The sequence below is a fragment of the Cryptomeria japonica genome, chromosome 5, assembly GCF_030272615.1.
Source record: "Cryptomeria japonica chromosome 5, Sugi_1.0, whole genome shotgun sequence".
In the NCBI taxonomy this organism is placed as follows: Eukaryota; Viridiplantae; Streptophyta; class Pinopsida; order Cupressales; family Cupressaceae; genus Cryptomeria; species Cryptomeria japonica.
In genome coordinates, this window is record NC_081409.1 from 155,897,405 (window position 1) to 155,919,197 (window position 21,793).

General features: G+C 37.7%; 1 protein-coding gene across 1 annotated transcript in view; it reads right to left on the bottom strand.

The window, feature by feature from the left end:
• The window catches only part of LOC131067636 (kinesin-like protein KIN-14I), a 220,913-nt gene that overhangs the window by 44,217 nt on the left and 154,903 nt on the right, over window positions 1-21,793 (bottom strand). The window contains exons 10-13 of the mRNA XM_058002729.2: window positions 15,310-15,417; window positions 14,977-15,114; window positions 14,679-14,873; window positions 13,797-13,923 (exon numbers count right to left, since the gene is read on the bottom strand). Coding sequence (XP_057858712.2) covers window positions 13,797-13,923; window positions 14,679-14,873; window positions 14,977-15,114; window positions 15,310-15,417 — 568 coding nt within the window. The remainder of the gene's footprint in view (window positions 1-13,796; window positions 13,924-14,678; window positions 14,874-14,976; window positions 15,115-15,309; window positions 15,418-21,793) is intronic.

Below are 21,793 nucleotides of genomic sequence, written 5' to 3' on the forward strand. Positions count from 1 at the left end.
TCAACCAGGCAATTATGTAATAGCTTACCGAAAATCCTTACTGAAAGCAAGAATGGGGCTGGCTCATCTTGATAATTCACTGCTAGCTTATCCCTATGGGCTTGCAAGCTCTCTTCTTTTTTCACACTTTCTTTGGAAACTTCATCATCTTTTTTAACCGTGCTCTCAACAGAAGTAATCTCACTCTTAGGAGGGATTTCACCCTTGGTAGGATTTTCAGTCATAACTAGTGAATCCTTAACTCTCTTTACATTATCTCTTGTGAGAAAAGCTTTGCCTTCTAGCATATCTTCTTTCTTTGGCACATTTGCCGTCTTTCTAATTCTTCTTTGTTGGGCATATTAGATGAATCTTGAACACTATATTCCTCTTCTGATGACTGTTGAATCTTTGGTTCATCTTGAACTACATTTATGCTCGCTTGAGGAACATTTGAACCTCTTTGAATGTTGGAATTGTTTTGAGTTTTTGCTCTCCCGACAGTATTCTCATTTAATCCATTCATTAATGTATCTCTGATATCAGGTACCTTCATTAGTTCGAACAATGGTAGGCTTACCTTGACTTTCTTGAATTCTTCTAACACACACAGACTCAATCGCTTCAATTCCTCTCCTGGAGGGGAAATGTTCTTTTGTCTAAACTCAGGTGAATCTTGTGGATAGCTTGGTGTATTGCTAGCACTTGGATTTGGTGGCGTAGCAAAATTGTTCGGAGGAACGGAAGTAGTTAAAGGCTCTTGATTCCTTTGATTCCTTTGATAAACTCTTGGTCCAGTGTTTCGTGATGACTGATGAAACACTTCTTTAATTCCTTCAACTAAAACGCTGTTATCAATGGTAGGAAATAATAATCTAGATCTTCAATAGGTCCATTGGGTGAAGCAGGTGGGAATTGAGAATTAGGCGGAACCATAGGTCCATTCACCGATTCTGGCGGAAATCTTCCACCTTGTTCGCACATTAAAATTTCTTCATAAATTGAAGAAAACTTGAAATCCTCAATGATTAATGCTTGGTCATATCTTGTAGTCGAAACAATTTCATATCCCGTTGTTGGAATGTTTTCTGAAGCTTCATTATTTTGCACTTCCTGCTGGAAAATGTCAGCAGCAACCTTGAATTCGGGACAATGCAACTCTGAATGCTGACTAGTGTTGTGTAATCTGCACCAATTTGATAAGGCAGCCTCCGCGAGGAAGACTCTGTCAGCCGGTTGACTTTTCGAAGCAGGCAGATTGTCTAGGGGTGACGACACATTTCCATTGTTGGGCGCAGTATTCCACGTTCTCTTCTGATAATTCTGATTATTACCACGATATCCTTGGTTATTCTGATTGTTCTGATAATTCTGATTGTTACTTTGGTAACCTTGATTGTTGTTTTGATTACCACCTTGATAATTTCTATGCATATTGTAGAGCTGATTGTTCTGGTTCCTCAAATGAGTAACCTCTGTAGATAATTTCTTTACTTGATCTATTAACTCTTTCATTTCTTCTTTCTCCTCCTGTGTCCTTGTGGATGTCATAGCATTTTGCAGGTACACTAGATGCGCTTGCGGAGCTTGAGAAATGGGTGCTCCAGGATGGAGTACCAATTGATTTCATGGCTGAGCAACTAGATACATCGGCTGTGGAACTTGATTCATTATAGGCGTATGATGCACCAAAGCTTGGCTTAAATTCTGAATTTGATTGGCGGCCACGGGCGACCCCAAATTGAGCAAAGGTCCACTAAGATTCTGACGTAATATTTTACTAACTTCTATTGCCTTCGCATATGCTTTGTTCAAATTTGCTGGAGAGGGAGGAGTTCGCACAAACATAGCTGTTAGTTGATCTAAAGCATGATAGCATATCTCTCGAGCATCTGGAATAAGATAAGGAGTCTGCAACCTTGTGTAAGCTTTTTGGAATCGGTTGTTGAATGAATTGATAGGTTCATTCTCTTGTCTTTTGCACTCAACAAACTGTCTATGCAACTCTAATGGGGAAATTTGGATTCCAAACTTTCCAATGAATGTCTCTTTTAATTCCTCCCATGAGGTGATGGATCCTGCAGGTAAATGGATGAACCAATGATATGCTTCTTCTCCTAAGGAATAGGAAAAGAGTCTGCAAGCAACATCTCCATACTCAATCGGTCTATTTCTCAAATGGTCTTCAAACATCTTGATGTGATCTTCCGCCATCCGGCTTGAGTCGCTAGCATTGTACTTTGAACAAAAATTCTCCGGATTCTTCGGCATCTCATGAATATCATTGAATGCGAGCGGTGACGGGTTGGTAACCAACCAGGTAGCACCGTTCATGGGTGGTCCTTGATTTTGGGCCATCTCTTGGTCTTCTTGTTGAAACTGCTGAGCTTCCTCTGGATTTGGATCTGGAGGATCTGGAAAAGTATTGTCTTCTCTCAACACGTCCTTTGGATTGAATAATCTATCTCTATCTGCTATATATGAACTCGGTGAAGCCTCCTGCCTTCCAAGTCTGGATTTGCGAGGAGTCCTCAACTCAATATGTCTTCGATCTCTAGGAGTAGATCTTAGAATTCTCTGAAGTCTCTCGGGTGAGAAGGAATTGATGCGATCCATGGTGATCTATCTAGGATCAATTCGGACTTGTTGTAATCTCTGAGCAAGTAAATCTCTTTCAATCTGCTCTTCAATTTATTCGTCAATTCGTTCAGCTATCTCTTCTTCTTCTTCCAAGATAAGAGAAACTCCAATGTATTGTGGTGCACTTGTTTTCACTTCCTAGGCAAAATTGTTCAAATTGGATATAAGCTTTCTTTCGTCTCCCAGGTTCGGTTGCTTGAACTCAAGTTCGTCCAATTCAAGCTTGTTCGTTCTATCAAGATCAGGTAGCACCATGGTATTTCATACTAACTTGAAATCTTCAACAGGTTCAATTTCTTCCAGGCTGATTGGTAGACTGGTTCTCACGATCAATTGCTCCAGGAACAATGATAATCGGAGGCAAGTTTCCCAACTGCTCTTCTTTGTCTATCACTTTTCTCACTTGTTTGAATTCAGCGTGACTACTTTGGTTTCTCCAAGCAAGAGTGTTGAATTGTGAAATGATATCTCTTTGTTCACCTTGGATAAGTTCTTCTTCAGGCAACACCATTCCGGAACATAATCTTTGAATGATTGCAAAGAATTCCTTGCAAATATGAATTGATAGAATCTGCAGCCTAACTGCTTATGCATTCACTGCGTTTGGCCCTCCTTATAGCGCCAAAAGAATGTTGAGCGCGGGAGGAGGGACAAAAGTCTTGGATAACTCCTTGCGAATTAGAATCTTGATAAAATTCTACTCATGACATGATAATGCTCAGCCCTCCTTCTAGCGCCAAAAGAATGTTGAGCGCGGGAGGAGGGACAAAAGTCCTGGATAAATCCTTGCGAATTAGTATCTTAATAAAATTCTACTCATGGCATGATAATGCTTAGCCCTCCTTCTAGCGCCAATTCTTTATTGATGTGCTTTTTATGCACATAACAATACAAAATAAATTACAAAAGTAATTTACCCTCTCTTGAACAAAATCACCTCAGATGCTAAGAATGAGATCAACTAAAATGATTCCAAGGTTTCTACATGTCAAGTCTTGACGAGTAGGTAAGTTCAGTGGTTGATGTGAATTGCTGTGTTTCACTTGGGGACTTACGCAAATGTTTGGATTATCATGAATGATGCGGAATAGGTGTGCTGACAACTTAAGATTTATCAATATGGCTCTGGATTTACTTTTTACTAAAAAAGGGGGAAAAAGAATAGGGTTCGGGAAATCTATTCTAAGACTAGGAATGTAGGAAATGATGAATGGATCTAGTGGAATCAAACTAGGCAAGGTCTCAAAATCAGGTATTGACACTAGCTTAGTGCAATCGTCTAAGGTATACTTAAAGATTTTCAAGCTATCACCATCCAAGTTAATGCTTGTCAACGGATGTGTAATAGTTGAAGTTATGCTTACTCAAATTCCATTTAACCACACAAGGCGCACTTACCAGCAGCAAGAGGCTAGTGGTATGGATTAAGGATTCCACATAAATGAATTCAACAAATCTTCCACTCAATCTAACATACATGAAAATAAATTCTAATCTAACTTGGAGGAATTGAGAACCATGAATGCAAATACAACACTTGAAGAGAAAAATCACCAACAATTGAACAATGATTAGGATTCAAACAGTTGTAGCATATACCAACAATTCTACAAAAACTCTCTTACAAATGAGAGACAAGGGGGCATATATAGAGTCTCTTGCAAAATGGATGGCCCAAATTGATCTAAGATCAACGATCGAGATCATGTCAACAAAATCCTAGAATTGCCCTAATTAGGGTTACATCAAAAATGGTGCCACCAACATATGGTCCAATGAAAAGATACCTAGTCATCATATAGGGAATCTTCTAGACAATTCCTCCTTGCATCTCTCTCTCTCCTAGCATACTCCAAGAATCTAGCCAATACTGAATCTAACTCCTCCATGGAAATGCTAGGCAAGGTATCCCGCTGTAAATCAATCGCGTCCAGTGAATCCGAGCAAGCATTCAAAGTATTCTCCCATTCTGGCATGAGCTTCTACGAACTATGAACATGAATCAACAAAGAGACCAAGTCATCTATCTGACTCTTCTTCAAAGAGTCCAACAGGCAAAAAATACATAAATTTCATCTTGTCTCTTAATTCGGCTAAGTGTAAACCACTAGCATCACTAACATCAACACCCAATAATTGCTCAATCAAGGCAAGGATCTTCATCTGAATGTCCTGAATTAATCCTTCCATCTGCATGCAACTCGATTGGGCGCTCTCATAAGTTGATTTCTTCACGGCTAGTGAACAATACCAGCCATGGAAATCATATATGTCTCCACTGTGCACAATGTTCTCGCTGACCAAGGTGGAACTAGGAATCTTCTCCAATGCCTGGAGGCGTGGAATAGTCTTGTCTTGAATAGGTCGGAATTCTTCCCAAACTCCCTCAAAATACTAGATTTTGAATATAAGCTCTGTTGTCGTATCATATGCATGAACAAACTGAGTAAGGAAATCATCTGCCTGCTTTCTTGTGCTTTCAATCCATTTTTCCACCTCTGAGTGTGTACCTCTCGCTACCTCGCAGTGTGAATGTATTCCATGGTCAACTGCAATAGGGGAAATAAGGGTGGGATCTCGATGCCTTGTCCCTGCAATATACTCTCTAAGTCTAATATTTTCTTCTCTGTACCTTTCATTCTCCGCAACCACTCAGTCTAACCTTGCATTGATTGCCTGGAGGTTGTCACCAATCTCCTGGAATTCCTGTTCTTTGGATGTACGACCAAGGGCGACTGAAGTGATCTGGAAATCCATAGGAGTAGCAATGTCCGCTGTCACGCCTGCAATAGGAACAACAATCTGCACAATCCGCATTCATGTCTCATCTCTAGCTATGTGCGACAAAATCTCTGCTCTCTTGGGCTCCTTCCCCTTAGCACTCCTAGCTAGGTAGTCATCAATATCATCAGTAGGGTGTACCTCTATCATTTGTTTACTTTTCTCCATACTTCTCCTTAGCCATTTAGGAATGGCGGCCATCTCCATACCATCATCGAGACATACTTCTCAATCAAGTCCTTTCAATGCCGAAATAACATCATCATTGTCATTAGGATTATCCCTGGTCCAATCATATACCTCATTTCCCAAACTAACTTCCAAAAGGACAGTAGGAGATTCCGGCTGATCATTATTCTCATCAGGAGGTGCAGATGTTGCTGTGGCATGGAATTCTTGAATATTCTCTGGTAGTATCACTGTGTTGGAACACTACTGAGTCTCCTTATTTTGTTCTGTTGCTTCAATCACTTCGATTGATGACACGTTGGGAGGGGGTGAAGGAATGATGAGTGGAGGAATGATAGTCTTTTGTTTCTTCTTCACATCCTCAATCTTCTTCCCTCTGGCCTTGACTTCTCCTGGCGTGTTCTTCATTCTCTTGGGAGCTTGACTGTCTTCGTCTGCATGAATCCTGACATCACTGGCAGTCCTCTAATCATCCTCAGAAGTAGACTCTTCCGGTTTCATATTTTCATAAGTGAAGGGAACACCCATGTCAACTAACTTATTCATCTATATATCCACCCATAGGCGGGAGAAATTCAAGACCTCTCTCATCAATATATTCAGGTCGATCTCTTCTGACTCTTACCAATTAGACAATAGGATTGCCTTCTTCATTTCACTCTCATACTGTGGATGTGTATGATCTCTATCATCTAATACTTGATCAGGAATGAGGAAAAGTCCACACTTCCTCATGAAATCCACTGACATTCTGGACCACATTCTTCTCTTTACTGCTTGCTCATCCATCAGGTTAGCCCAATAATCTTCTATGTCAATCTTATGAGTGAACTTCTCTCCTCTGATGCTTCCAACCATCTTGTCTGGATCGAATCTTTCTCTCTTCTTATAGGTAGCAAATCGATAGAATGCAAGCTCCTCACTCGCAGTGCTGGCGGCTATGGTGGACTGGCAAACCTCTGACATCTTCCCAACTGAAATAGGGAATATCATTCTTGTCCTGTGCTTCTCTATCTGGATAACATCGAACTCTAGAAGTTGTCTTACCACTTCCAACAATATCATTCTATCGGTTGGATACCTAGGAAGTTTGTAGGGTTCAGATTGAAACCCATGAATCCTGAGGTATGTGAAAGTGGGAAACTATATATACGACGATCTATATTTTTCTATTAACTCTGTTCCCTCCTTGGACAATCTTCTGTGGATTCCACCTTGCAGCATCCGTGTTACTATGGTTGGTACACATGATGCAAGTAGAGGACATGGAAATTTTGATGTTGCATCTTATTTCAAGATAAGTTTTAGGCACTTTGGTGCAACTATGTAATGTCTCCACTTTAGCAGTTGACCAAGTGTATGTGCGTTAGCCTAGCTCTACATGGTCCCGAGGGCTAACGAAGGGTTTAAGGGGATCTTGGAGTGTTTTGGCCTAGTCATTTCCAGTTTGGGCCAAAACGGAGTTGATTTACTTAGTTTTAGGCATACTTATTATTTTTAGTAAGTCAGCAGGACACAACAGAGACTAGTTTTGGTGATTGGATTCGATACTCCTCGGCGAGAGCTTTCCGACGAGCTATCACTCGCGCTATTCGAAGTCTGATTGCTAATATATTTTAATGCCTGAAGTGTTATTAAAGTAACATTTAATGGGGATGTGTGCAAATCAAAGGGGCACCCAAGGGAGACATAAGTGAATATTTTAATATGTTTTATATTGCGCATCTTTTATCCCACATTGCTTAAATGAGTTGGGTTGACCCTTGGAGAAAGAATAAAAGGAAGCTTTTGTGACTTCATTCAGCATGTTGAATATGAGAAGAAATTGATGTGTGAGTTGCAGGTCCGTTCTTGGCATTAGGGGACGTCTATCCTCTCTTGTGACATTCTAGACGTCATTCCTTTGGGGTTTGGCCTTTGGAATCCATTGCTATCAGCTTCATTAGTAGGAAGATTGGGTGCATCTCCAGCTACAGGCAGATTTGGTGTTTTGCTCATACCTTCTTTACTTCTTGTCCAACGCTTATGCCATTCTGAAGGGATGATTTTATGAAGATATTGGACTGATTGAAGACTAATTAATACTGTAGCAGCACTATTCATGTTACTATAGCACTACACTATTCACGCCACTGTAGCACGACACTATTCATGTTATTGTAGCACGACACTATTCATGTTACTGTAGCAGCAAGATGGGAAGTCATTGTCGGAACATTATGTCAAAAATGCTAGAGTATTTAGTGAGTTGAAAAATCTGCTATGTATTTGATTTTATTAATTCTGGAAATAATATCATATCAACAGTAGTTCAATCTTCATGTTGCATATTATTGTAATTTCCTTCTAGTTCATGTTATGTGATTTCAAATCTATGCAAAGACTTAAAAACAAACAAACATTTCATTTCCGAAGCCATAAGGGGTTTAAACATTAAACGGAGAACTAAGGAGTTGGATGCAAACTGTTTGACTAAATTCCTATCAGCAGTTGGTTTAGTTTTTGGGCATTCTAGGGTGCCCATTACAAGCTAATATGGAGCAGTCCCAAAGGTTGATTGATGGATGGCTATAAAGGGCAAAGCAAGCCGAGTTGTTGGCTCAACAAACCAAGCTCCATCTTCAACACATTCATGACATTCAACACTCCATAGTAAAAATTTGGCAAAGTTTGTCTAATTCTGAAAATTTTGTTGAGGGTGATGATGATTTTTGTGATGACACTCATGGTGGATCAGCTACTCAAGAGTTGTATCCATCTTTGGATCTGTTATCTATTTCATATGATATGGCAGCTATCTACTTGTTGGTAGGTGATTTCATCTTCTTAGATTCATCATTGATCAATGGCTGCCTTACTTGGGTTCCCATTGCACATCTTTCTTTGGTATGGTTCACATCAGCTGTTGAGTTGATAAAACAGATTCAATTGGTGGTGTTAGTGCTGGTGTTACAAGAGCTTTTTGGTGATAGTAGGGACATTACACATCTTCATTTGGGATCCAAGTGGAGTAGAGTTTTTCTTGCAACTGAGATTGCTTGGGGACAAGCAATTTTAGGGAGGGCGGATTGTAATGTCCCCATTTTCATGAGGATCAGTCCGCAGAGGGGTTTGGCCTATTACTTGACCCTCATAGGCCAAGGAGTTGATAAGAGGGGCTCTTGGGTAGTTACTCATGGCTTCACATTTTAATTTTATAAGATTTTTCGTGAGATAATAAATTCTCACGTATGATGTCACGTGTGTTGCACTTTATATTCATAATGATATTTTAATTATCTAAAAGTGCAAATTAAATAATAAAGTCACTTAAATAATATTATTATTATTTAAGGGGAATCTTCTAGAAGTTCAATTAAATATTATTTTATTTCTTCTAGAAGGAGGCCGACCTCTTGAGGGAAAATAATAAATAGAGGAGGCAGCCTCATTGTTGGGCATCGGTTGTTTGATATTTGTATTGATTGATTTTGTGGAGCCAAGGTGTTTCTACAGATCTTTGACTTTGGGAACGAAAACTTCCATTGATAGCATAACTGAGGGAGTGAAAGATCTCGAGGGGTTGCATTGAGGAGGTGATACTTCAGTCATCTCATTTGAGATTCATTGGTGGCCAAGGGGCCAGTTTCATTTGGGTTCATATTGAAGACATTTTGGCATCAGGTGTCTTCAACGATTTTGAGAAGAAGACTTCAGCTTATGATCTATTGAAGCCATTTTTATATCTGCTCTTTTTGGAGAAAATAGGCGAACTCTTGAGGAGCTATTGGAGGTGATTTTGGGAAGATATGGAGGAGATTTCAGTCACATACAGGTCTGCCATGAAGGTTCATCAGACCACATAAGACTCACATTTATGTTCATGGCATTTCATAGAAGGGGCAAATCGTTCTGGGTATTTGACCAATCATTTTCCTCGGACTAGATCATCATTTCGAGCATGTTTTGAAGGCTTTCCTAAGTTTGAAGGGGACATGAACAATGGTTGTGAACAGTGTCGTCGCTACAGTGGTCGTGAACAGTGTCGTCGCTACAGTGGTCGTTAACAGTACCGCTACAGTGGTCGTCAACAGTACCGCTACACTATATGCGCATTTGTATTGGGTATTACTTGCTTCTTCACTTTCAGCATTGGGCGATCTCCTACCAAGTTCTTTTTATGTATTTATAGTGCATTGATGGTATATCAGCCATAGGGAAAGTTGTTGCGAATGTCTTTAATCAGACCGATCAAACCGATCTATGCAATTGAATTTTGATTAGTCAAGGCATCTTTATGTTCCATTGTATTTGATGAGTGCATACAATAAAGAAGAAATAAGTTGCAGATCATTTTTGATGGTATGTCTCTAATGATAATAGTATGCATGTCAAGTGTTTGTCTTTATGTCTGTTGGTTGTAACTACACATTTCTCCTTTGAAATTCATGTATATGCATGGGAAGGGTTAAAAGAAGTTATTTATGCAATGAGCTTTAGATTAGATCCTTTGCAAACATTATTTGTTCTTTGGGGACAATAACACGAAATGATATCAGTCTGATAATTCATACCAGCAAGTCTAAAGTTTAATATCAGCCAAAACTGCATAACACGCAAGGTTATTCAACTGTCCAGAAACCCGCATAACACGCAGGTTTACAGTCTGAAAACCAGAACAGCAGGTTATCAGACAATTGTTTGATAATATTCCCTACACATTCAGACATATATCAGCAGGGGATATTACACACAGCTAGCCCCCGTCAACCTACATTTCATGAGGTCTAGTATGCATCACCATTCAGTTGTGGCAAAGAAAGTCTTCTTGAGTCCTCGTCTCCCTGGTCTCCTTATGCTATCCCTCTCCTCTTGTGTTAGGTCCTACCTACACACATACTTGATGAGGTTTTCTTTGTGTTGGTGAGAAACCTTGGCAAGTTTCTATATGGAACTCTGCGTCAAGGGTATGCTAAATACCCTTGTGAATCCGTGGGCCTATAAGAGAAAGTTATCTGGTGCCCTTTGTAGTCAATGGTGGATTGGAGAGTAACTCTACTGTATTGTACCACCATTGTGCGCAAATGTTGTTCGAAGTCCCTCGAGTTGTAGAATGAAAGCTGCACTGCTTTATCTACCTGAGCACGACTTAGTACAACCTTCAACACGTGATCATCCTACACACTTAGCCACCAACTTCGGCACTCACTTCCTATTGGGTCTTCCCATACTAAAGAATCTATTGCAATGATGTTGTCGCCTTTGGCTTTCTTGCTGCAATCTGAGGCCGAAAAGTTCTCTTTCCCTTGCTACTGCTTGCCACTACTAGAACTTTTTCTATTGGCAAAGTATCTCTAGGTTTTTTTTTATCATGGGGCAAAAAGAAAGATAGGTATCTAGTTTTTGGACCCATTCTCATGTGATGATGTTCCCTGAACCATCAAAAGTGAGGAGATTTACCTCACTTAATCTTTGCTGCAAATTTTTGTTGGGTTGTCTATTTTCTCCTCTTGAGATATTTCTTGAACTTGGATAAATACTCTAAATGAATTTTGTCTTCTAAGGTCTGGATCAAGTCTTGAGTATGCGTCTATACATTCATCAAATTCATCAAAGTCATTTGCTGTTGTTTTTGGTTCTTTCTCTTCTCGTGATTGTTCACCTCTAGGTGGTGATCCAAATGGAGTTCTATTATTATTTTCATAATGGTTTGACTTAACATCTCTTGCATGGGTTTGTGTAGGCCTAAAAGAACTGATGGTATTATTCATATTTTGAAGTGTTTGGAGAAGCAATTGTGTTGTTTGTTCTTGTTGTTGCATATAAGCCTTCAATTCATTCTCTTGATCTACCTCATGATTACTCATTTTATTCTTTCCTCTTCTTTTAATTTGGTTGCTAGTTTCTTGTAATGTTGTAGTTGGCATAAAATGCCTACGGTTATATTTGATAATATTTGTTATCTGCCAATGTATTAATTGTTTGTATTAAGTGGGTTGTCACTCTCGAGTAGTTAATGTGTCAGTTGGTTGTCAGTTGTGTTCCTCTCGACAACCGTTGGGTCCTTTAAATATGTTGTGTACTGCCAAGGAGGGTAGGAGGGAATAGTCGGGTCTATTATAATCCTTGGCTCACCATCTCTGGTCTTCTTCTCTGTAATAATTGCATGTAAAGATACATTTTACTGCCATGTCTGGTATGCATTATCATTTGTATTATATTTCATGTACTTATTAATATTTGTTTACTTCTGGTAGTCTGAGAAACTACACTATAGGGAGTAAACAAATGTTGCCTCTAGTGTTTTCCTTTTTCTTTCCAAGGCTCATTGATCTCTTTGGCTCAATTGCATAAGCTAATTTTTTAAATTTTTAGGCTAGTAGGACTGCTACTTTGATACCAATTGTAATGTCCCTTTCTAGAACATTGTTTATGTTTTCCTTTAAAATAATATTTCAATTTATAAATGATAATTGCATTTATATTTATAAATATAAATTAAATAAAAATCATGAATTGATAGTCAATTTTTGGGTTTTCATCCAAAACTTGATAATAAGAAATAAGGGTTTTTGTCAAATACTTGATAATGAGAAATAAGGGTTTTGTCCTTAGGTCTCTAAGAGGATTTAAGTGTTTTCGTCCTTAAAACTTTTAATTTATCTTGGAGGGTTTTCATCTTCTGAAGGAAATGATCTCCCTTTATATCTTATTATTGAGGGAGTCACAACCTTTCACAGCTATTTCCCTTTGAAGGAGTCACAACCTTTCTTATTCCACCACCCCCCCTTTGATAACTTTAGTTTAACTTTAATTAATTATTTGCTAGTGCTACATACTTCGATTGCCTAATATTTTTAGTTGGTTGCGATCTATCATTTTGGTGGGGCATAACACAAAACTTTACCCTTCATTAATAGTAGTACATATCCTCCAAGCAATAATTCCTGGTATGGTCCAAGCACCCATAGGCTAACAAGGGAAAAAAGGGAGGGAATAACCAATTCAAAAAGCTTAAAATTCAAAAACATCAAAATGTAAACAAAAGAAAAACAACACAAAAGGCCACACACAAAGCAAGAAACGAGACTATATCTGAAGAAGAAAATAGAACCAACCGGTAAGCAAGGGAGCGAGAGGGAGTAGCAAAGGAGACCAACAATAGTGACCAACCTTTTAGCTTCCACAAAAGACCTCAGGGCTCTCTCCAATTTCCTCTAGGGTTGGAAAATTCTCCTACCTGAATTATGTTTTGGGTTGCGAATATATATGTATGTATATATTTTTTACAAACATAACCAAAATGTACCCAATCCTCCCCCCCCAAAAAAATGTCATACAAACGTATCATACCCACATTCCTATACCCAATTTCAACTCAGCAACTTAGGGTTCAACGTTGTCTTCTAGATAAGACCAAGTTTACCAATGGTTAACCATAAAGAAAGTGTACAAGCCTTGAGAGAGGTGGAATATTGTATGGCTTGAGACAAAACAAGGAACTTTGGAATGGCTATGCCAACTGCTTAACCTTGAAAGAAATTTGTCGTGATGCTTTGGCCATATAGGAAGTGTCACCTTTGTATTTGAGTGCTAGGCAAAGACTTGGGTGGAGAATGTTGTGCTCTTAGCCATCCAAAATGTGTTCCAATAGAAATCACCTAAGGTTCTGCCATCAAAAGTGCTCACCAATTCCACTTATGCCATGTTATCATTCTCTGCAAAGAATTAAGAAAAACTTGCCATCACTATTGCCACTTCACTTTTATAGCCTTCATGCTTTACCAATTTTTATACTTTCCTTCCATTGCTTCATCCATCATCAATTAGGAACCTCATCATTTTTCATTTTGAAATAGTCCAACCCTCAAACATCGTACAAGAGTTGCTAGCCAAGAAACCGGACCAAGACATGACAACCTTACAATTTGATAGAGGAAGATTATAAATGATTTGAATTGTCATGCAAACAATGATTAATTGATGACAAAAACAGACACAAAGTAGTATGAACATTGAGTTTCATATGGGAATCAACAAAGACCTAAAAAAGTGACAAGTATAAGGGTTCGAAATTGCATGTTCAAATTACATAAATTTGACAAATTACCATGAATCTAAAAGTAAAATTTCAGTAGGGATAAAGTGTACCTTTCCAGAAAATTATCCTTACTGCATGTAACATTCCAATAAGTGAAAATTAAATAAGTCATGAGAATCATACTTACCTTCCATCTGGTTGAAATATTTCTTGCGGAGAATCAGCTCATCTTTATAGATTTTTTCAAGAGCCGTTATTTTGTCTGCTTGCTGTTTCAAGATTACAGCAGTTTGCATAACTTTCTTATCAACGTCCTGAAAGATAAACAAGGAAAAAAAACCTCAAACATTTCACAGACAAAAGACTAGAGTTTGCAAATATAAATCTACTGAAACTTCTCAGGGAGTGATTACAGTGTTTACTATTTATTTCCGTCTTTAAGAAAAAGGAATAATCAGACACCAAATCCCAAATTTAACTAGATAAAATATAAATCAAAGTAAGAACTAAAGGTATGTATTGGTGGTGAAATGTATTTTCCTGTAGTTCTTAAAATTTCTGGGAGTAAGGGTTTCTTCAAATACAATGGTATAAATTATAGCAGTATTATTTACCTATAACGACCCTTGGGCCTTATTCACAAGAGAACTTGTTGTGATTGTTGAAAGCCCTATATAGAAATTGCCAAGATAATCTATAAAAAGAAAACCTGTATTTTGTGAATGCCCTACAAATGAGCATAGAAAAAATACTAAGAGGACATGCATGTGGGCAAGCTAGGTAGACAGACTGCCCATATATAATATTATTAGGTGGTTCATGCACTCTGGAATTGTTTCATGGCTTCTATCCTTTGGGGAGTATTTGGTCTGAATGACAATCTATTGTGAGTGGAAATTTAAATACTTCAATGGAGCAGCTTGTTTGACTCTAAAGATTCACAAAACATGAAAATTTTGTATAAATACTTCATCAATTCACTTGATCAATGGCAAAAAAAAAATATATTTTTAATTATTTTGTTTTCTTGGCTGTGCCAACAGTATATAGAATTCAGAGATCATCTAACCTCCTTGAAATCACGCAGTTCCTCTAATTCCTTCATGGTCTCCTGTAATGCTTCAAGTTCAGATGTACGCAAAGCAATAGTAGATTTAGCCATACTCAATTCCTCTGTGCGTTCTGTAACTGTCTTTTCTAACTCAGCAGCACAATTACAAAGTGCTTGTCTCTCTTGCTCAAAAATGGCTTCAAGGCGTTTGATCTGCTGTTTAATTTTATAAATTTGAGAATTATGATCCCCATCTCATATAAAGCTCACCACAATATGTAAATAGATATATGTATCAATTTAAATCATTACTCACCTCATCAGCCTTATTTTCTTCAATCCTAAATTTTTTTTGCTCAAGTAGCTGTTTCTCACTTGTCAGACTCTTACAGTTCTCTTCCCTACTTCTCAGCTTGTCTGATTTATCTCTTATTTCAGTCCGCAAAATCTCTACCTGTTAATGTTGTAGTGGGTGGAGACATTAAATTGTGTTGCACCGCTAACATCTCATTGCTCTCATTTCATTTGAAACCTTCAAAAGCTTGGGTTAAATAAATACAGTTAAAAAAGCAATTGCTTCTACCGCTGAAAATAAGAAGTTTGCAATTATCTCAGATGAAAATATAACAGTAAATTATCTAGTGCTTACCTGAGCCTCAAGGTTCTGAATACGTACAGTTTTGTCTTGTTCCTGCAGAACTGTTGTTTGATTGGAATCAGAAGAAAGGTTTACTTTTCTTGCATTGACCAGGACAGTCTGTTTTACAGTTAAGGAAGTGTGAACATCATTTAAAAAGGATTAAAATATTAACAATAGTGCAACCTTTACAGCGCAAAAATAAAGAATCAGTTGCATCATATTAAGTAAAATTTTCTTTGTAACAACGAAATGCCCCATATACAAGGATGGATGCTTTTTATGTATATATTAATTATTATTCATTGTCTCGTGATAACTATGATGTAAGAACTGAGAATTTATTTGCTTAACTCGTGATTGTTTACATTGGAGAAAATACAGAAGTCCTTACCTTGTTCTCTAGGCTATAACTTTAAGCACTGCTACCTCTGCTCAACTGATCAATGCTTGTGCACAATATAAGTTACATGATTTTAGCAACAATGTGATCACAAATCAAACAATATTAATCTCTAATAGGTAACCAGAGAATTTCATTGCAACTAGACTCAAACCCTTGCCATTATAATCAATTGCAAACAAGAGACGAGTAAGACATCTCATGTAGTGGAAGCAAACCTTGGATCATGTTATAAAATTGCCCAAGAGATGGTTCACTCATTAAATTATGGTAAGAGAAAGCAGATGCCAATATACAGTTGGAAATGGAAAAAAATTATGATAGGAGAACTGGCCTTTTTAGAAAAGGTTCTCTAGATATTTTCCTCTTCAGAAAAATGGATAATGGACAGTAAGCTTCTTTACTACTAAAAAGTTTCAATATTAAGGAAAGAGTCTGGACTTGGTTACTTTAACAATCCAAGGAAGTTGAGAAAAAGAGATGCCATATCTCCTTATCCTTTTATTCTCAAAGACGAGGTTTGGAAAGATTCATCTAAGAAGAAAAATCTTAAAATATAGTTTCACATCTGTTCCTAAATCTTTCTTGAAGATATTACCAATTTACTTTAGAATACTTGAACATTGAAAAATTATATATCACATATGCACATATATCAGATATACAAAAGATATAAACACTTATTTATATCACAGAAGTTTTTTCTTTTAAATATCTGTCCTTTAACTGCCTTGCATTCCAAATATTGGACTCTGTGCATGTAATACAACTCACCATGCTCGATTGCTAAATTAATCATTCTCTTTTTCAATGATGCTTTGAAGTTTGCAATATCTCTTCTCAACCTGTCATCAATGTTTGTGTAATCTTGCAGATAAATAGGGACACCATGCTGTTTTCATACATGCTAACTATTGACTACCAGATGTCATGAACATCTTTAACCATAATATTTCCATCTCTAACCTTGAGAAATATTAACATAAAAATGAGACAGCTGGGTACCTAACACTAAAAATTGCTCCAAGCATCGTTATTTTTCAGCACAAATATGCTCAAGCTTCTTATGCTCATGCTACATATGTTTTACCATTTTAATTTCTGCCTTTTAGTGTGATAAAATAGAACAAATGCATAGTTGAACTCCTCTTTGAATGTGAAGAGAAAGCTCCCTACACACAAAAACTAACCTAATGTGGACAAACTACTTGTTATTTACAATCTATACAATGTTTTCTAAGTAGTTCATATTCATTCTAAACAAAAATAAAGGTGCGTCCCTTTGGATTCACCAACGAAGAAAGACTGACAAACACTTCTATTGTACACAAGAGGTTTTATAATTTATGACTATCTACTTCATAAAAAGATCTAAGACAACGTAATGTCCCCTTCTCTGCTCTAGTTTGTTTTGGGGACTATTGGCCAATCCCGAGACCCGTTGGTCAGTCAGAGGCAAAATTAGGGTTTCCTATTTTCTAGGAGGATGCTTTGGCAGTTTTGGTGGCTTGTTTGTTGGAGTTTTACAATTTCGATTCTAGATTCCTTCTGGGTTTTCAGAATGCTTCACAATGGTGGTACATGTGTAGCAATTAGTGAAGTTTGGTATACTTACTATTTTTAGTAAGTAGGGGCGAGGACAACTCATTTTTCTGGGTTTTCAGAGAGCTTCGTGATGGTGTGACATGCAACTAAATCTGAGGACTTTTCCGGACAATATTTTTAGTAAGTCGCATCGACTGCTCAAAATGTGGTTGAAATCACTTTGGAGACACTATTTTTAGCAATATGCTATTTATAGTAAGTACTATTTTTGGCAGGTTCCAATGGTCCAGAGGCTATTTCTGGCAATGCAGTTTTCAGTACTTTTGGCCATCAGCTCACTATGGTAGTTGTTCAGTACATGGGAAAAAGTATTTTTAATATATTTTAATGTCCCCTTGGCCTCGATGTGTGACTTATATATTTCTGTCTATGACTTAAGGGGACGACTTGAGGTGATAAAGTATTATTTTATATCATAAGTAATTGTTTGAAAGGTTTAGCAAAGAGTCGGCATCATTGAAAGAATCATTCAAGAAAGTTCAGGAAGAAATCCATAATGTAGTTGAAGCAATGTTTGCAAGAACGATGACTGATGAAGAGTTAACAGTTGACCATTTGAAGGATAGGTTGCATGAATTATTCTTTGTAGAATCCTTCTCCAAGGAACATTTGGAAAAATTTCCTTGTTCTCCAGCACGATGCGAAGGACTCAAGAAGAAACATCAAGATGGGAGAAGTTTTTGTCCAAATGTGAAAAGGACATTTCATTACTGGAATTCAAGTTGGAGACTATGCCAAGTGTCTCCATAGGAGAGATGGAAGCCTTCATTGCCAGGTTCATCACATTCGCCATAAATGAATGGGATAATGGTCGTCCAATTTTGGACAAGAATCTATTAATTGCATGAGGGCATGATGGCACATTTATTACCAATAGACATTTTGACCGAGTGGTGGCATATTCAATGCATGGTGGTCGTCATATTTGAGGAGGAAGTGGCTCATTAATGCATGATGGGCGATTTTTTATGTAGTGGTGCATTTAATGCATTATGGACACCATTTTTGGGGGTAAAGTGTAATTAATAGATAGTGGTGTGATTCCTCATTAATGATCATTCCTACTACTTGGTGTCATATTTGGGAATCTCTTGGTCAAACCCTAATTAGGGTTTTGCATGTTCAATCTTAGCCATTGATTCGTTTGTAATCTGGGTCGTCCATTTTCTTCTTGGGGGCCTATTAACGGGGGTCACCCGTTCATTTGTAAACGGAGGGAGAATTCTATGAGATTGTTGCGATAAAAGTCTGAGATAATGATAGTGAAACATTGAATTTTGGTGATCACCTGAGTTATTTCAAAACTTGCATGGTTTCATCTTCCTCACTTAGTTTAGATTTGCTTCAAGTATTTAGATGAATGAGATAGATTACATTGCTATGTGGTGAGATCTTATGCTCATACCTTTTGTTGGTAGATGATGTCTATCCGCAATGCAAGGTTGGATTGAGCTATTATATGCGCGTTCTTAACTTAAATTATTGGATGAACATTGTTCTTAGATAGTGTTCGTTGATGGTTTGAAACCTTACAAGCACAACCTCTATAAATTGCACCTCCTTTATATAGTTGTCTAATAGTGGTGAAGTCGAGTGTGGTTGATCTCGCCTAAGCTTTGTTATCTATTGAGTTCTTAGATTTAGTTTAGTCTTTTTAAAACCCTTTCCAATTTTACTTTCCGCATTATTCATTGAAAAGTCCCAAAAAAGAGTTATCCATTGCCAAACCATTCGCGAGAATCTCCTTGAAGTCACAAAATTGTCTAAGTCTTCTTCAAGTGTGCGTAAGTCCCCTTAGATTACCACAACATCAACCAAACGAGTCTATATCCATCGTAAAGTTGCTAATATGCAATTGGAACCTTGGAATCATTGTATGATCTTCCTACAATCTTAGCATAAACATGATTTTGATCAAGAGAGGATAGAGTGACCGTTGGAAACTTTATTCTGTGTTAGAGTGGTCACAAAACACCCGTTAACATTGCGGAACTGCAAGGTAATACGTTTTGTTTTACACGCTTTATTATAAATCCCCCACACTTCCACAGTTGCTCATTTGTATCACTTAAGCACACCTGCAGGGTAATACTTTTTACTTTTACCTTGCGCCGCTTACTTTTTATTACCCACACCAAAGTTGGAAAAGTCAAACTCACCACAGACTCGACAACCCAAAAATTGGACTCGAACTCAGACTCGACAAAGACTTGGGAAAGGACTCAACAAAAAAGAAAACCGTAGTTTTACAAAAAAAAATAAAAATTAATGTATTTAGAGAACATAAGAGCCACAATTGAAACATTACACATGTCATATAATCTCCAAACACTCAATATTTGAAATTTTGTCATTCATGCTCATATTTTCAAAGTTTAAAATGTATAACAACAACATAAGTTTATAAATGTTTATACTAAGCAAAAAAAGTTTATAAATGTTTACAAAATTTCATATAATGATATGTCCAAATGCGAAAAACAATAAACTACAGATCTGTTTTGAGCAATAACAAATGTCAAAAGTGAGGAAAATTTTAAAAAATCAATTTTTATCCTTGACTGGGCATTCTCAACTAGCTTCAAAAGTCCTTCATTAGGACTTGCAAGTCCCAATGCCATACTCACACGAGTCTTTAGCACAGACTCAGGAGTCCGATCGGACTCTCCCAAACTTGGCTTGCAAGTCTGTGGTGAGTTGACTCAGCCCACCAATGGATTCACGTGTCTTGGCGAGTTCGAGGCGAGTTCATCGAGTCCTCAAACTATGACCCACACCTCCGCAAGTCCCAAAACCAACTGCGATTCTTACTTGCGGAGCTGTGGGGTAACAAATGCATTAAACTCTAACACCCCGCACTTCCTCAGATGGATGAAAATAAGCCAATGCTTGATTGTAGGGCCCGCAGAACACTAATCACTTAAGAATCCAAAATTTGTGTGTTAAAAGATGATAACTTGTCAAGGGGTGATGGGGTTGATGGCTAGGCAAGTTTACAAACACTTTAACACTAGACTTAAGTAAATATCAAGGCCGGTAAATGTTCGAAGTCCTAACACAAAGGGGCCAGCCATTAAATGGTGTAATAGGCTTAAAGTCGTAACTAAGGGCTCTGCTAACCAGTTCAGCAAGTCAACATCGGATTATAACAAAAGGGAAATAGGCCAAGAGTAAGGTATGCTTTTTTGAAACTTACGAAAAATTTCAAAAACCCTAACACATGCATGAGGGGAACTAAGGGCATTTTATCAATCCTAACAAGATCTTCATTTATGGATCTTTGAGGAGGATTCCAAGGTTTTTTGCCTTCCATTTGCAATCTCCCTGGCAACTTCCTTCTATCTTGTAAGACATTGAGATGGATGTTCAACCTTTGATTCCACTCCCACATCAATTTTCTTACCTCTGGTCTTTTTCTTTTGAGTTGTTCATCCATCCTTATCCAAAGGAATATGTAATGTCCCCATTCTAGCCAGTTAACTCATGATTTGTCATTAGCCTATTTTCTCCATGGTCCCGTAGGCTAACCAGGACATTTAAGGGATCTTGAGGATATTTTGTCTGATGTGTTTTAAAATGTTTTTGAGATAAATACTATTTATAGTAAGCCAGTGGCCAAGTCAGTGATTCAATATTTTCAGTAAATTCTTGGACGACACTTATGTCAGTGGTGTTGATGTGTTTTTCATGCACATGCGAACACAGAACAAAATACCAAGGTATCTTATCCTCTCTTGAACAAAGTTTCCCTGAATGCTGAAGATTTCGCCAAAGGATCAATCGAAGCAACTCCAAGGTTCTTATATGTAGGGTCTCTACGTGTGGATAAGCTGAACTTGGTCTAATGTGATTATGCTGGAATCACAAGGGGACTTACGTTCGATTGCCTAAGCGTTTAATCTGCGAGAACTTGAATCCTATCTACTGTTTGGAAGATAAAGAAATGGCAAAAGATACAGGGTTTGGAGAATCTAATCTAGAACCTAGAATGCAAGAAGATGGATGAACGAATAGGTGGAGTCCTATTGGGCTAAGTTTTACCATCAAACTGAACAATTCGACACTAGCTCAGTGCGATCTTCTAGGGTAGTTCTGAAGATGTTCAAATCATCACTGTCAAACACTGATCATCATTCACGTTAATGCATGACCAATAGACGTGTAACGACTCGAGATTAAGCTCATTCAATGCCAGTTGACCACGCAGGGCGCACTTAAAATCAACAAGAGGCTAGTGGTTTGGACTAGGCGGATTCCACGCGAGTGCATTCAGTAACTTCCTTCATTCAATCTAATTAACCATCATTTAAAATGAAGATTCAACAAGAGACCATGCATATTGCAAAGAAATGACACATTTCACCATAACTTCAATGAAAATGGAGTTCATTTACAATCAAGGCAACAATTTCTTGCCTTCTCCTACTCTATTCTAACTTCTATTCTATTTGCTATTCTATTCACTATTCTAGCTACTTACTCTTAGCT